Source organism: Clupea harengus, chromosome 9 (assembly GCF_900700415.2).
Source record: "Clupea harengus chromosome 9, Ch_v2.0.2, whole genome shotgun sequence".
Classification (NCBI taxonomy): Eukaryota; Metazoa; Chordata; class Actinopteri; order Clupeiformes; family Clupeidae; genus Clupea; species Clupea harengus.
Window position 1 is genome coordinate 12,362,631 of NC_045160.1, and position 14,691 is coordinate 12,377,321.

General features: G+C 42.7%; 1 protein-coding gene and 1 non-coding gene across 10 annotated transcripts in view; both read left to right on the top strand.

Moving 5' to 3' along the window:
* myo7aa (myosin VIIAa) overlaps positions 1-14,691 on the top strand; it is a 34,689-nt gene that overhangs the window by 1,172 nt on the left and 18,826 nt on the right. For 3 of the 9 annotated variants that reach the window (XM_031573470.1, XM_031573471.1, XM_031573473.1), the window contains exons 1-11: positions 4,107-5,412; positions 8,624-8,737; positions 8,996-9,148; positions 10,202-10,219; positions 10,978-11,162; positions 11,645-11,766; positions 11,889-12,031; positions 12,196-12,309; positions 12,416-12,569; positions 12,995-13,071; positions 14,504-14,623. In XM_031573470.1, coding sequence (XP_031429330.1) covers positions 5,317-5,412; positions 8,624-8,737; positions 8,996-9,148; positions 10,202-10,219; positions 10,978-11,162; positions 11,645-11,766; positions 11,889-12,031; positions 12,196-12,309; positions 12,416-12,569; positions 12,995-13,071; positions 14,504-14,623 — 1,296 coding nt within the window. In that variant the 5' untranslated portion in view covers positions 4,107-5,316. Of the gene's footprint in view, positions 1-1,510; positions 1,634-3,962; positions 4,034-4,106; positions 5,413-8,623; positions 8,738-8,995; positions 9,149-10,201; positions 10,220-10,977; positions 11,163-11,644; positions 11,767-11,888; positions 12,032-12,195; positions 12,310-12,415; positions 12,570-12,994; positions 13,072-14,503; positions 14,624-14,691 lie in introns of those variants that run through there. The other 6 variants (XM_031573477.2, XM_012836232.3, XM_031573472.1 and 3 more) reach the window with 4 other exon arrangements.
* On the top strand, positions 3,210-3,296 carry trnastop-uca. The gene has a single exon. It is a non-coding gene; the product is annotated as a tRNA-Sec (tRNA).

Here is a 14,691-nt window from a genome sequence, read left to right on the forward strand (position 1 = left end):
TAACAGTTGACATCTCAAGACTCATTTACCCCCTAGGATTCTCAGATCATAGTTTAGAGAGTATGATTAGCTTTATCACTAACCAATTAAAAAATAGGAAATATCTTTGCTATGCAATGTTATCATCCCCCTGTCTTTTTTTCCCCTGAGGGATTTCTTTAAATTGGCCCAGCATGGGTATATCCACTTATCAACATATACACAGGTCTTAATCAGGCAATCTGGCCAATCCTTAAGGAGGCCATTTGGATGCCAACTCATCCTAAAGATCTTCTTTAGGAACAGTGGGAGGTAGCAGAACTCCAGCATGGTTTGAGATTGAAGCGTTAATGGTAATTGAGTATTAGTGCTTGTGGTATTTGGTGATATTTTAGCTTGGGCTCTGTTGCATATGTCCCTTTGAACATCCTCTACAGAATGTCTTTTGGTGCCCTGCGTTGACCCCATGCTATGAATGACACCCTATCGTGAGTCAGGTCTAGGCACCAGATTGGCACCCTGTGGTTTGGGGATAAGAGGCTCAGTATTTTGGTTCTAGTGTAGTATCCTGTACCCTAATGGGTATACGCCTTTTATGGATGCTTCACAACTGTCAGCACAGGCTTCATATGATAGCTTTCATCTGATGATATATATCATATATATGGTGTCTTACAACTAGTTTTTCTGAGCACACACAATGTCAGCATTCATTCTCAAAATGTACTCAGCACACCTCCTGCAGGACCGTTCCTGCCGCACGGAATTGCAGCCGTCAAATCGGGCTGAAGGAATACTGCATAATTGAGGCCATTATAAATATGGTGACACTTTTCAGTCTTTTGAAACGTGTTCAAGGAACATCAATATTGAATAACCTGACTGTGTCTCCATTACGTAAAGACATTCAGGTGAGTCTGACCTCTGAAACGGTGACAGGCTTCGATGAAAGTTGTGGTCCTCACACAGGGTGATGGAATTACAGTCACACACGTTGGTGGCCAACACGGCACATATTATCTGTGACAATAACAATCAGACACCTCCTTCATTTTGACCTGTCTTTTGGTCTTTCTGTCAATAAATATGACCTAGATAAAGCTATGGGGTATATTGTGATTTTGGACAAAGGTGGCCAGGTGGTTCAGAATATCATGAAAAGAATGTGGGTGGTTTTGAGGTTTGCAGTTGTGCCCAGGTTGATATAATTTAGACATACTTTTCCATACTGTTTGTACCGCAACAGCAAGACTCGTTGGGAAAGAATCACAACAAGAGCAATTTGGGTTAAATATCTCTTGCCCACCTATGCGTGCTGATGATACAGCATGGCCAGCTCTCGCACCCCAACAGGGCCACAGGCAGGCTTTGTCTGGGCCTCTTAATTAAATGCTGAAATATTGATGGTGGAGCCTGAGTTGGCCTTGCACCACATTCAGTCTGCTCGCCATTGCGTATCCTGGGCAGATTAGCAGCACAAGGGAAGCAGACCCAGATGGTAATTTTCTATTATTCTCTGTCATATTATTAGTCTGAGGATTCACCATTGCCGAGGCCTCAAGAAAGTGAGCCGATGTTAAGCAGTGCAGCTGAATGATGTATGAAGTGCTGGTGCAGCAGGAAGAATCACAACCAGCAAACAGCTTCCATTCAGGTACAAACACATACTTTTAAAAAGTAAACAACAGGCATGGCTAATTCGGCTTGACAGTTTGCATGGATTACCATGAACACCCGTCTCGTGATCATGTGACTGAGGCAGGGCTTAGAACAAGGCTACTCTGCTGTGTGAAGTGAAAGACGTCTGGGGGGGGGAGAGGTGGAGGCAGTCATTGTTCCTGCATGAACCCACCTACATATTAGCTAACAGAACTGTGTGTGAATCTGGCCAGCATATCCCACATCTCCTCAGGTCCAGACACAGCATTACAGAATCACACCATATCTGAGGAAATTAATTAGACATATAAGGCATATCCCATTATCAGGGCAGACCACCAGTATAAGGTCTGGGAAGGTCAGCTGGTGCATGTGATAAGGTGCATAGGGTCAGATGGTGCATGTGATAAGGTGCATAAGGTCAGCTGGTGCATGTGATAATGTGAATAAAGTCAGCTTGTGCATGTGATAAGGTGCATAGGGTCAGATGGTGCATTTCATAAGGTACACAAGGTCATAACAATTTTTGAGACATGTAATTCTTAACTAAATTGTCTTCCAGACAAAAGCCATTATACTAGTGACAATTCTTTTTGGTCAAACACGATTGTCATTACTTTAGAGTGTAAAGAAAATAGGCAGATGTACCCAGCTAAAACATTAATCTTTCATGCAGTTTTGACATTTCATTTTCCTTAATTAGGTTTTATTTGATAATTAGTTAAATAGTTTAAACAACTGGTATTCCTACGTTGTCCAGAATGTGTTTATCAACCAGACAAGATTCAGGTGGTTAATTAATACAAATTACTCGGCTGTTCAACATTTGATTATATTCTTTGTTTTTCATGTTACACTATCTGTGTTAATAATACAAATGAAGGACATTAGCAAGTGATATGTCTTAAAATACTAAATTTGTTTACAGATCTCTGAAAGAGAATGAGTTGCTCCAATTCTTAATGGAATGGTAGCTTATATTGCTCGTGTATTATCTAATTTGCATAAAGATGCCGAAAATGTTGTCGATCATAAATCAATAAAAGTACTGCTCACCAACAAGCATGTAATGTAACCAAACAAATAGTGAAGGAATTGTGCCCTTTATACCTGCACATTCTTTACATCTACATTCTTTGTTTTAGGTGTGTAAGATTTGTAGAATGCACATGAATGTAGGTGCGTAGAATGCAGAAGAAAAATGTTCATACTTTTTTACGGACATCGAAAAAAACTACTTAGTGTACTTTTAAATGTAAAGATTAGGCTAGTTGATGATTCTTCCTACCTCCTCCACCCACACCTTACGAACACCAATAGCATTTGAGAATATTAGCATATTGTTTCAGTGATGCTTTGCGCCGTTCGTTGAGGATATGAAACTCAAACTTTAGCGATTCGTCCGTGCAAATTTAGAATGAGAATGTTAGGTGAAAAAAGTGAGGTAGGCTACAGGCACGCCTGTTGGGAGCGTATGAAAACAAAGAAGCCACATAGGCTATGGCCACCATGAGTGAGCTGTACAGGTATAAACCCAGGTATATATAAGTGGAGTTTCCACATCATTTTCTGCCCGGATGATCCTCGGTGGTCCGGGGTGCAGGCTTCAAACCTGTAGCTGCCTAGCGGCAGAGTGGTTCAAATCCACCTTTCGGGCGAAAACGCCCTCAACATCCTTTAGATTGAATTGCATGAACCAATGTGAATTAAGGTATGTGGGGGAGGTTGGTTATGGTACATGGGCAGATGAAGACAGAAATCTTGGATTGTATGTTGCCGTGGTTTTTGTAGGCAGCAAGGTAACCTTGATTTGCAAATATTATAATATGAACAATGTATGCAAGAAGAGTATAGACATATATCATAAATATGTTTTATTTAAAGTCGTGTTATTCCAAAAGGAAGCTAGCAACATCAGAATCAGCTTTTATTGGCCAAGTAAGTTTGCACAAACAAGGAATTTGACTTGGTAAAGTGACTCTCAGTGTGCTTACACAAAATATACAATACAAACAAACAGTGCAACAGTGCAATGGACTAAGGAGTTTAAGAAAGTATGTACAAGGCGGAATGGCTATATACAGTAGCTGTGAAATGTTGCACAACAGTAGTGCAAAGAAGAAGTGTAGAGAGCGAGAAGTGCAGGGATAAATATATATGCTACAGTGGGTTAGTTGTTCAGTAGTGAGACGGCGAGGGGACATTGCTGAGGAATATTCTGGTTTGACTGGCAATACTACGATAAGTAACCATGAATACACACGAAAAACATGTAGGATAATGTTCCCTTCTTCATCCATCATCCTTTCCCCATCTCTGTCCAGGGTCCTCGCATGCTGAAGTCTGATGTCCAGGATTAAACTACTGAACCACAGTCATGGTCATTCTGCAGCAGGTCAGACATGTTTTATTTTGCATTTATGTATTGACATTAAAATGTCAGTGAAATGTATCTATGTGATCAGACATCCATGGGCAGGTAATGGTCAAAATTAGCCTTTTGTACGACATGATTAACGCTGCTGTCCTCATAAATGATTACACCTGTCTCACTTCAAGGCCTTGTCGTGAATGCGAGGCGATGGTGATAGTTGGCAGCGTGACAGTAGCACAGTGGCGCCTCCACACGTAAACACATACTGGCCTAGAAATAGACCTGGCCTTACTGAGAGGGGAAACCTAAACACTTAACCAATTATCAGTAAGCTGATCAGAGCCTCCCAGCAGCCTTCGCTACACCCCACACCCATTCATTGAATCCCAGCCTTTCTGTCTATTATAGAATATTTATTGTTCCCTCCTAAAATGTTGGGGTATTTGGGCTTTGCCCTTTCACCTGAAGCAACTCAATAGCAGTATACTTTACCTTTAACCCTCTTGACATAGGAAATACTGGCCAGTGCTCATGTCACCACTGGAAAAGTGAGTTAACAGGTTAAGTGTCGGTTTCTGATCTTTCCCCGATGGATTAAGAACATTTTAGACTCAACCAGGTTGTTGAGCACACCGTCAATATAAGTGATCTTAGTCTGGCTAAACTGTTTTCAAAGACTATGTGTGGTTATGTAATTAAGTATGAAAAGTATGACAATGTTTTTAAGTGTCTCATCATAAGTTTCTGTTTCCCACATAAAAAGTGAAATTGCTACACAGTTACACGGCGTTATCAGACCTGTACGCAACAAACAACACATACGCATAATCACACTGACTGTCATTTGTTTTTCGGGACAAACAACCCAGCCCATTTTCCGCCTGGCTGGTCAGCGAGCACAGGAACAGTGTGCTCGCCAGACTCCTCTTCATCTCTAGCGAGAGCAGAGTTTGGCTCGTCAGCCTTTCTGAGCAGCTAATCACTCCTGACAACGCCTCCTTTTCAGGACTGGCACACTGCAGCCAAAATGGACCATTTATGAGATCCATCATGGACCTACCCATCCATGATCTCCATGAGATCCATCCTCCCCCTTTTCTGTATCAGCTGGCCTCTCTGTATTCTCTGCCCGAGCCATCCCCGCCTCGCTCTGTACAGGACCCAGGAGAAGGAAGCCACACTTAGCATGTTGACTTAAGTTCTTTGGGACAGATAGTAGAGAGGTACATAGAGCAGAACACATCTGCCTGAGCCCCTGGCACTTGTTGAGATTCAGTGTATTTAAATCCTGAGATGTGGCTGCTATGGACTTGAACCAAAGTACTGGAAAATATGGGGTGCTAGAGGTCTGGGGAAGGAGAATACATATGCTGGACTTCAGCTATGGCACCCTCGTTAAGGTACAGTACAGCCTTTATCGACCATATGATTCTAATGGCCTAGTCCTATGGAACCAATGTTATTGAAATGCAGTATTGTTTTTCTTAGGCTTGGATCTTTTGTCTGAATAGGAATAGAATGTTTGGCTTTGTGGTTGAACATTTGGCTTTGATTTTGTTTTGTTTGGATGTAATGGAAGCAGATCGACCTTATGTTTTATGTATAAAAATCGACCCAGAATATTGCCCAGCAATGTTGCTAGTTTACTTTTGGAATGACAACTTTGCCAACTTCACAGCTTTGTTTCTTCAGTCAACTTAAGCTTCAGTTCCAATAAATAAAGACGTTTGTTATGACGTTGTTATAGTTGAACAGGAATGTCATGGGTTTCATTCCAAATACCAAACTATTGATTGATTGAGACCCTTCAATAACTTTATCTAGCCTGCTCTGTACATTCCTCTGGCTTACGTGTAGATGTAATTCTGATGTAAGTATGAATAACAATCACCATGATGACTCTATATGAGCGAGGCTGGCTAATGAGTTCATTCAGACTGTGCTGTGGAACACATTCCAATGAGATTAGTTCCCCTTAGTCCTCAGCTCCTTCATCCACTGCCCAATCACAAAAGGGCCTTGCATATAGGACAACATCAATGCCTTGCGTCATGCAAAGTCATGCGAGCCATTCAGAGAAATATGCACAGAGACTGCTGAGGCGTCCAACTCTCAGATCTTGTACTGTTAATGTGTTGTCCAGTTGCAATGCTGCTATAAGGTTACAGAGATCAACCAAATTACTGCTACATAAACTGGCTCCATATGGTTCTCAGTGTGAGCCTTTTTGACTGGGCTCCAGAGAAATGTCATTCTAGAAAGGCTTTCCCTCTTACTTGACCTCTGACTACTCCAACACCCCTCAACTAAACGTATTTCAGGGTGTAGTCTTTTTGTTGATTATACGTTGGTATAGTTACTGTTATTTTACTTCGTTTTCAACTGTAAGACATAAAATGTTTCCTTTATTTGAGCATTTGTAATACTGATAGCAGGCAGTACTGTCAACCAAGGAGGTATTAAACAAGAATAATTACGAATCAAACAAACACCAGTAGGGGGCAATCTGTTCCCTGAAAATAACATCTGAACTGCTTAGTTTAAAGCACAGAGAAGGCCAGGTATTTATTTACACGTGTGTTCTGCCTGTCAGAAGACATACTGAGAACTGCAATTGTTTATTCCGACGATTTTTTAAGTGGTCTTGAGTTGTCAGCCAAATCTTCCTGGTGCGGTTGTCTTTTCATTTTTTGTTCGCTCATAATGCCTCTGTTGAAATCGTGACAGTAATGTGACTAATTATCATTTCAGTATACTTCTGTAATCTGCGTTTACGCGGTAACAAGAAGATAAGCATGTTGTGCGTTGTGAATAATTTATCTCAAGTGGTTAGCGCTCGCGTGGACTGATAGCCATACCCGCGTGATCAGGAATAACTGTTAGTTGGTGTGTTGGGAGAATCATCAGGCCTCCCGCTTTAGTCACTGCATTTGCCTGCGCTTTATCTGCCAAATGAAACATCGACTGTCACTGAAATTAAACATGTTCAGGTCAGTAGGTGCCATCCCTTGTTTTCCTCAGCTGGTTTAATACATGACTAATAATAAATGCTTTAGGCACAAAATGTAATTCCTGACAACAATGTCAGCTATTCTTTTCCTAAAAGTAAACCTTAGCTTACTATACACTCCAAATTATATAGGCTACGTTCCTCATGGTTGATGATAAAGCTTTTAAACAGTTGATGTCGATATGAATAGAGAGAGAAAGATATAACTTACTCAAATGCAGTCCATGGATGAATAATTCAACGCTGGTTGCTAGGATAGCCGTTGGGTGAAGTTGGCCAGCGATGTCTCACTTAGACATGACAGCTGTGGCGCTGCGGTGTAGGGTTCGCGGTGCTCTGGTGATCCTTCATTGAGGATATTTAGTTAATTAAAAACAGTGCTTTTCAAAAGAACACCCCCCTGCACATATACAGGCATCCACTCACACCATCCCAACAGTTTTAGATTATATCTAGCTCACATTAGGTTTGATTAGGCCTGCAAAGCACATGTGCTGAGGAATGACTCCCAGGTATCAAAGACAGTAAACAACAAAAGAGAGTAAGAGAAGTACAGACAGACAAGGAGAAAGGTAGATACAGACAGAGTCAGAAAGATGCAACAGAGTGATGACAGACGTCTTAACATCATGGGAGTTTTCCGGGAACTTGGAAGCTGAGTGCAGACGGTCAGCCACCCAACCCAGGGCCCAAGATTCGGTTTCCTCCTAGTACAGCCAAGGAGCGTGGGGAACAGGAGGGAGTTGGCCCTCAGGTCTGGTTTCGTCACGTAAGCCAGTGCGCTCATGAGGAGGTCATTCAGACAGTCCAGACTGAGGCTGTTTGTGTTATTTTATTTTTAACTCCCTTACCGGACTCTCTGGAAGTTAAAGTATTTTTATAATATCCTGGGCTTTTGTTGGCTGGAGGCAGAGCTGATTTGTGTGTGTGTGTGTGTGTGTGTGGTCATCCATACACACAGCTGCACATACTCCTCACACACCTGCTGAGGAAGTTGCTGTTGCCAGTGGCTCGTATTAGCACTGTAGAGTTGCCGGGGCATACAAATCTGACTTTACTTGGGTTGTTGGTGATATTTATGGATAAGAGCTTGCTCTGTGGAGGATGTACAGACGACGGGATTATGTGGAACTCTACGAGCAGGACCAAGCAAAGTGGGCTCTTTTGCGGAATGTCAACACTGTGTTTAAACACTCCACTCTTTTACCGGTATGGCGTGTGTGTGTGTGTGTGTGTGTGTGTGTGTGTGTGTGTGTGTGTGTGTCTGTTGTGCCACAGTTTGGATGTCGGATTTTTTGTGTGTCTTATATTTGATAGCAATGTAATTGGTGATAAGCACACTCACTGTTGAAAGTATTTTTTCCTCGTATGAGAGCAGCTCTGCTATTCTATTGTCTGCCTTTGTTCAGCATCTGATTGCCTTTGAGGGATGTTAATGACTTTTGGGTTCATGTACAGTATAACTTTTGTAGCTGTTATTAAATCAGTCTTCAGTTTTGTAGATTATGTAATTCCATTTTTCAGACACATCCGTTCACTTCCATTGTCTGCTCATTAAAAGTCAAATGTGGCTGTTTCTCTAACATGGGTGTTTCTTCCAGGGGGACTATGTGTGGTTGGACCTCAAAACCGGCCGAGAGTTTGGGGTTCCCGTTGGAGCTGTGGTCAAGCTGTGCGACTCGGGTCAGATTCAAGTTGTGGATGATGAAGGGAATGTGAGTTACCCATCAAGATCCCGTCTGACATATGAGGCTAACAGAATAACGAAAACAGGAAATGCTTGGTCTGTGATGTTTGTAAGCAAAATGCTTTGGTTTGTGGGTTCACCATTCCAATAAGATGCCAACTCCCTTTATTGTACGATATGTACATTTTGCACTCTTTACTGTACGACCATTGTAGAAGATCCTGGTCTGTGTTTCCACTGTTGACACTCCAGACTTTTTCATTGATCCATAAATCTTTTATCTTAGGAACACTGGATATCACCACAGAATGCTACTAACATCAAGCCCATGCACCCCACCTCTATCCATGGGGTGGAGGACATGATCCGTCTGGGCGACCTCAACGAGGCTGGGATTCTCCGTAACCTGCTCATCCGCTATCGGGAGCATCTTATCTATGTAAGTCTATCATCTGCTCAACAACTTACTCTAGAGGGAGGAAAAAACACCTTGTACCTAGAGTCAACATCTAGAGTCTATCTGTAGTCTCTTGGCCTCTGTTCCCTTCAGGAACTCAGCCTCCTTATTCAGGCTTCAGAGGGTGAAACTCAGAACCTGTATGGGGAACACAGTGGGAGTTGTTATTCTGGGTCTCTTTTAGAGATTGAAAGGGAAGCAATGATGCAACATGATATTCAAACACAGATCCATTTTGTTCCTCAAAACTGCCCATTTTAAAACTGTAAGGTTGAATTTACTACTTTGGTGTGGGTCGTATGTCGTTCGGTTTCTCACACTGTTGGCATAGCTACAGTATGAATCTGCCAAAATTATTTTTCTCAGATTTAAATAGCTATTTAATGTTTTTTATTACATGTATTTTCAACTTAGGAGTATGTTTGCAAAGTCATTTGCAGTCTGTCCATTTGCAGTCTGTCCATTTGCAGAGTACATTTTGCCCTGTGTCTGGGCAAAGTGATACCTGCTCTGTGGCAATTTCACATCTCGGCAGCATAAAATGTATTATTCATGATCAGAAGATGGAGATGTGACTTTTATTGTGTCGTTGCATTCGGGTTCTGTTCAATTTAATTATAATGGTATTATTAAAAAGTCAGCTGTCCCCATAACAATGCCCAAACTCCATTAGGAAGGATTTGTACGGTAACATTTAATAACTCTCTGCCTCTGCCCAGCTTCTCTTAAATGTCATTTATTTAATCAACTCTGTACTCCAGAGAATGTGTTTCCTCTTAGACTCTTGGACAGTGAAACTCTTAAGTGCAAGTCCCTTTTGATGAATTTGTTGTGTCTGATAATCAGCTGTCCAAAAATGCCAACCACAAACAAGACATGGCCGATTTCGAGAGCCAGTTGGCCCGTTAGGCCATGAAAGCTATCCTTGTTTATCTTTCTCCTTGTGTTCCTCTCTGTCTTTCTCCCTTCTCTAATTGTGGTCCTGCTACTGGTGTTCCTTTCTACCTCCCTCGCTCTGCCCCCACCTTTGTAAAGACAAACTGTGGAGGGAGGGTAAGTATGGGGCCTTCACGCATGGCTGGCCACCACCCATCTCCTCACCACTAGTGTGTATCTGCATTAGCTACTCCATTTCAACATGGCCTCAGCGCCTATGATAACAGGACACTGATACACCGCCTTTGTCAACCTAACATTTGAAAATTGATACAAAGTCCGCAGCCCCGTCACCCCACCCGTCTCTATCTTTCTCTGTGCCTCTTTACCTCTCTCTATCTCTCAGCATCTTGCTCTTTTCTCTATCTCCCTCAGTGTCTCCCCCTCTCCAATCACCTGCCATCCCCACCACTAGCTGCTGGAGCATGGGAATCATTGTGGCCATTGAGGCAGCATGTTGATATAATACATGATAACCTAGTGACGCAATGATTTTTGCTCTTTAGTTTAGACCATTAACCCTCTGCAACAAGGATGTCAATCGTGGCACATCCACGCTAATGCAGCATTTCTTGTCCGAGCCTACACAATTTGCATATTCTAACAGAGTGCACTCTTGAGAGTAGGAGCCCCTTAGTAAGCTGGCTGTCCCTTTTTCTCTTGAGTGTTTTATATGATGATCAGAGCGGCCTGATTTGCCTCTTAAATTAAGAATACGAATAAGTCATCTCTCCGCTATGTTTAGAGCTATGTTTCTAGCTGCATGCCATAAATCAACGCTGTTTTATGTCAGTTGGCACCATGCTCATCCCATATACTGTATGCCTCTCATCAGTCTTCGCTAACCACATCTCTTTTTCCTTTCCAAACTGTAGACGTACACAGGGTCCATTCTAGTGGCAGTGAACCCATACCAGCTGCTGCCCATCTACACAGCAGATCAGATCCGTCTCTATACCAACAAGAAGATAGGGGAGATGCCTCCACACATCTTTGCCATTGCAGACAACTGTTACTTTAATATGCAGCGTAACAACAAGGACCAGTGTTGCATTATCAGGTACTTGAGGACAGACAGCTGCTTAAGAAAGAACTGAATCTATTTACGGAGGCATCAAAAAGCTAGAAAAAATGCAATAAGTGCCTATTTCACAAGAACTAACTAGCACACACCTTCTCTTTGGATCTACTTATAACTTAGCTAGTTAGACAGATACTGCTCTTCTGCCTGAAATAGAGGTAACGTCCAAGATGTTTCTTAATATTTCTGTGCAGATGTATTTGCACCATCTCTCATTTAACACCACAGTTTGAAAATACTGTCCACTGCGATTTTTCCTTAGAGGAAATGCTGACCATTTAAACTTTTGGATATCTAGTCAGTAGTCATCTGTTTTTCATCTTTCTTGAGTCGTGTGGTAACTACAGTTGTGGTGATACTTTGTGGAACACTTAAAAGTAGTACCCATGCCCTATGAAAAGAGTCCTGAGTAGCCATATCCATTAAGGAGTCTGTTCCACTGTGCGTATTTATGCTGGCAGTGGGGAGTCAGGGGCTGGGAAGACTGAAAGCACCAAGCTGATCCTGCAGTTCCTGGCAGCCATCAGTGGCCAGCACTCCTGGATTGAGCAGCAGGTGCTGGAGGCCAACCCCATCCTGGAGGGTAAGACACCAGCTGCTTCCATGGGAACTGAGAGGGAACACTGGTGTGAAGTCTACACTGCAGTACATTTTGATGATACAATGAATATGAATTAATTCTGGTCATAACGCTCTGGCCTCCAGCTTTTGGGAATGCCAAGACCATCCGGAATGACAATTCGAGCCGCTTTGGGAAGTACATCGACATCCACTTTAATAAGAGAGGCGCCATTGAGGGGGCCAAGATTGAGCAGTACCTGCTGGAGAAGTCCAGAGTGTGCCGTCAGGTAACAGACAGGTCCATCCTTCTGCAGACACACTTCTACATTTCACCTCTATAGTTTCACAGGGAGAGGATTTCATCACTTCATTCTGTTGTAGCTTTTAAACTTAGCTTAAATTAGCTTACCTTTTTCTGTTCTCTGATGACTAAAGCAGTGTCTTTTCTCAGGCCAAGGATGAGAGGAACTATCACGTCTTCTACTGTATGCTGCAGGGCATGTCTCCTGAACAGAAGAAGAAACTTGGCCTCACCAAAGCCACAGACTACACCTACCTCACCATCGTAAGGACAAAAACAGCAGAGTCTCTGCAGATTCTGTGTGCATCTATTACAGTGTGATGTTTTGTCACATATCCCCCCCATATCATCCTCTGTTCTTCTCCTAAAGGGGAACTGCACAGTTTGTGATGGACGTAACGACCTAAAGGAGTACTCCAACATTCGCTCTGCCATGAAGGTCCTGATGTTCTCTGACACAGAGCACTGGGAAATCTCCAAACTGCTGGGTGCCATACTCCACATGGGCAATTTGCGCTACGAAGGTGTGTGTGCATGTGTGTGTGTGCATGTGTGTGTGCATGTGTGTGTGTGTGTGTGTGTGTGTGTGTGTGTGTGTGTGTGTGTGTGCATGTGTGTGTGTGCATGTGTGTGTGTGTGCATGTGTGTGTGTGCATGTGTGTGTGTGCATGTGTGTGTGTGTGTGTGTGTGTGTGTGTGTGTGTCTGTGTGTGTGTGTGTGTGTGTGTGTGTGTATACATGTGTGTGTGTTTGTTTGTTGCTCTTTCCTTTGTTCTTCCTATCCTAACTATCTAAAACTTGCTTAAGCACACATAACATGTTGTTTTAATGCATCTATCAGAATTGGTGGCTGTGTTCTCCATGATCCACCTTCACCAAAGATGTCTACTAATTCCCATGGCCCTAGCTCCATAATCCTGCTAATGCTGGTGTCACTGTGTTCCCACAGCACGCACATACGACAACCTTGATGCCTGTGAGGTGGTGCGCTGCCCACACCTGAACACTGCTGCCATACTGCTGGAGGTGAGTCCCAGAGCAGCGGGACCATTAGGGCTCCACTGGTCACCAAGATGGGAGAGACAATAATAAATATCTATTCAATAAACATCCACGTCTCAATGCAAGGACCCCTTATCACCTTCCTTTTCTGAAGCCCCTGATATCAAATGATTAACTATGGTCATTACTCAGTCTAATGCTTCCTACCCCCATCACCTAAAAAAGGTTTACTCCCGTAAGGATGACCAAAAATTCAGTTCCATGATTTAATGACTGAGAATTTTGAGGGTTATGGTGACATTCATAGCTGTAGTCTTGATGTCAGAGAGGTTTGTAGTTCTTTAGGAACAGCATTGCCATTCTTATTATGAAAATCCCCAGTGAAGCTTTTTTGTGAATGCTACTGTTGAATGTCGCAGTTGCAGCGTCACCCGGTCTTTCCTTGAGGGTCCACACAGTCCATGGTCCTCCACAGAAGTTCTCGCTGCTCTGTGCCTAATCATTCTCAGCACAGAGCAGGGCTCAGAGCGGCTTGCGTAACCATGACTTGCCCTATGGGTGACTCATGCGTCAATGACCAGCATTGGGGAGTAATGGAATCCATGTAATGGTGTTACGTATTTAGAATACAAAATATGAGTTACTGTATTCAGATACAGCTACAATTTAGATTGGTGGTGATTAGACTACACTTATATTGATCACTCCATGGGAATACTTTTTTAAATCATCATGTGTAGGCTATTCACTCTCAATTTGGGTATTGTTAGTTTTGGTAGTGATTTATGTGCTGAAAACATTACTCTTGTAGGTTCTTTGACACAAATGATATGTTAGTAATGTTTCCTAGGTCTGTTATAATTGTCAAATAATAGTAATAATAATAATAGTTGTAGTAATAACAACAACTATCTATCAATCCTTATTGCAAAGAGGGATTGTGGGTTGTTGTTGTTGCTGTTGTTGTTGTTGGTGGTGGTGGATGTGGGGTTGGGGGGGTTTGTGTTAGGCCTTACAACCTCAACGTAACTCTCGACATAACTTTCAGTAAAATGTAAGACAATGCTGATGTAATCCAAAGTTTTAAGAATATGTTACTTACCTTGAGTAACCTAATGGAATACATTACAAATGACATTTTAGGACATGTATTCTGTAGTGGAATACATTTTAAAAGTAACCCCAACACTGTCAACGACACTGTTATACATGGTTGTGACACGCACAGCCTAATCAAGGGAATAGGATTTTGCGGCGATCCTCGTGAACCAGGTCCCGTGACAATCCTCTCAGTGAGGTGGATGTTGGTGCCCCCTTGTGACAGTCTGCAGAACTCAGTCTTAAGACGCAACCATAATGAACACGACTCAGTGACTCAGGGCTTTGAGAGGTGTTAGTGTGTGAGGAGACAGATGTCGTTGGCAATGGTGGGGTAATGCGCTGTGTCGTTGTACAGGTTGATATGAAAGACGTGATGAACTGTCTGACCAGCCGAACCCTCATCACTCGCGGTGAGACCGTCTCCACCCCACTCAGCATGGAGCAGGCTCTGGATGTGCGAGATGCCTTTGTGAAGGTCAGCAAAACACGCTGCAATACTTTATCTGCCTCAATCTTCCCCTCTCTTTCCTTCGCTCTCTCTCC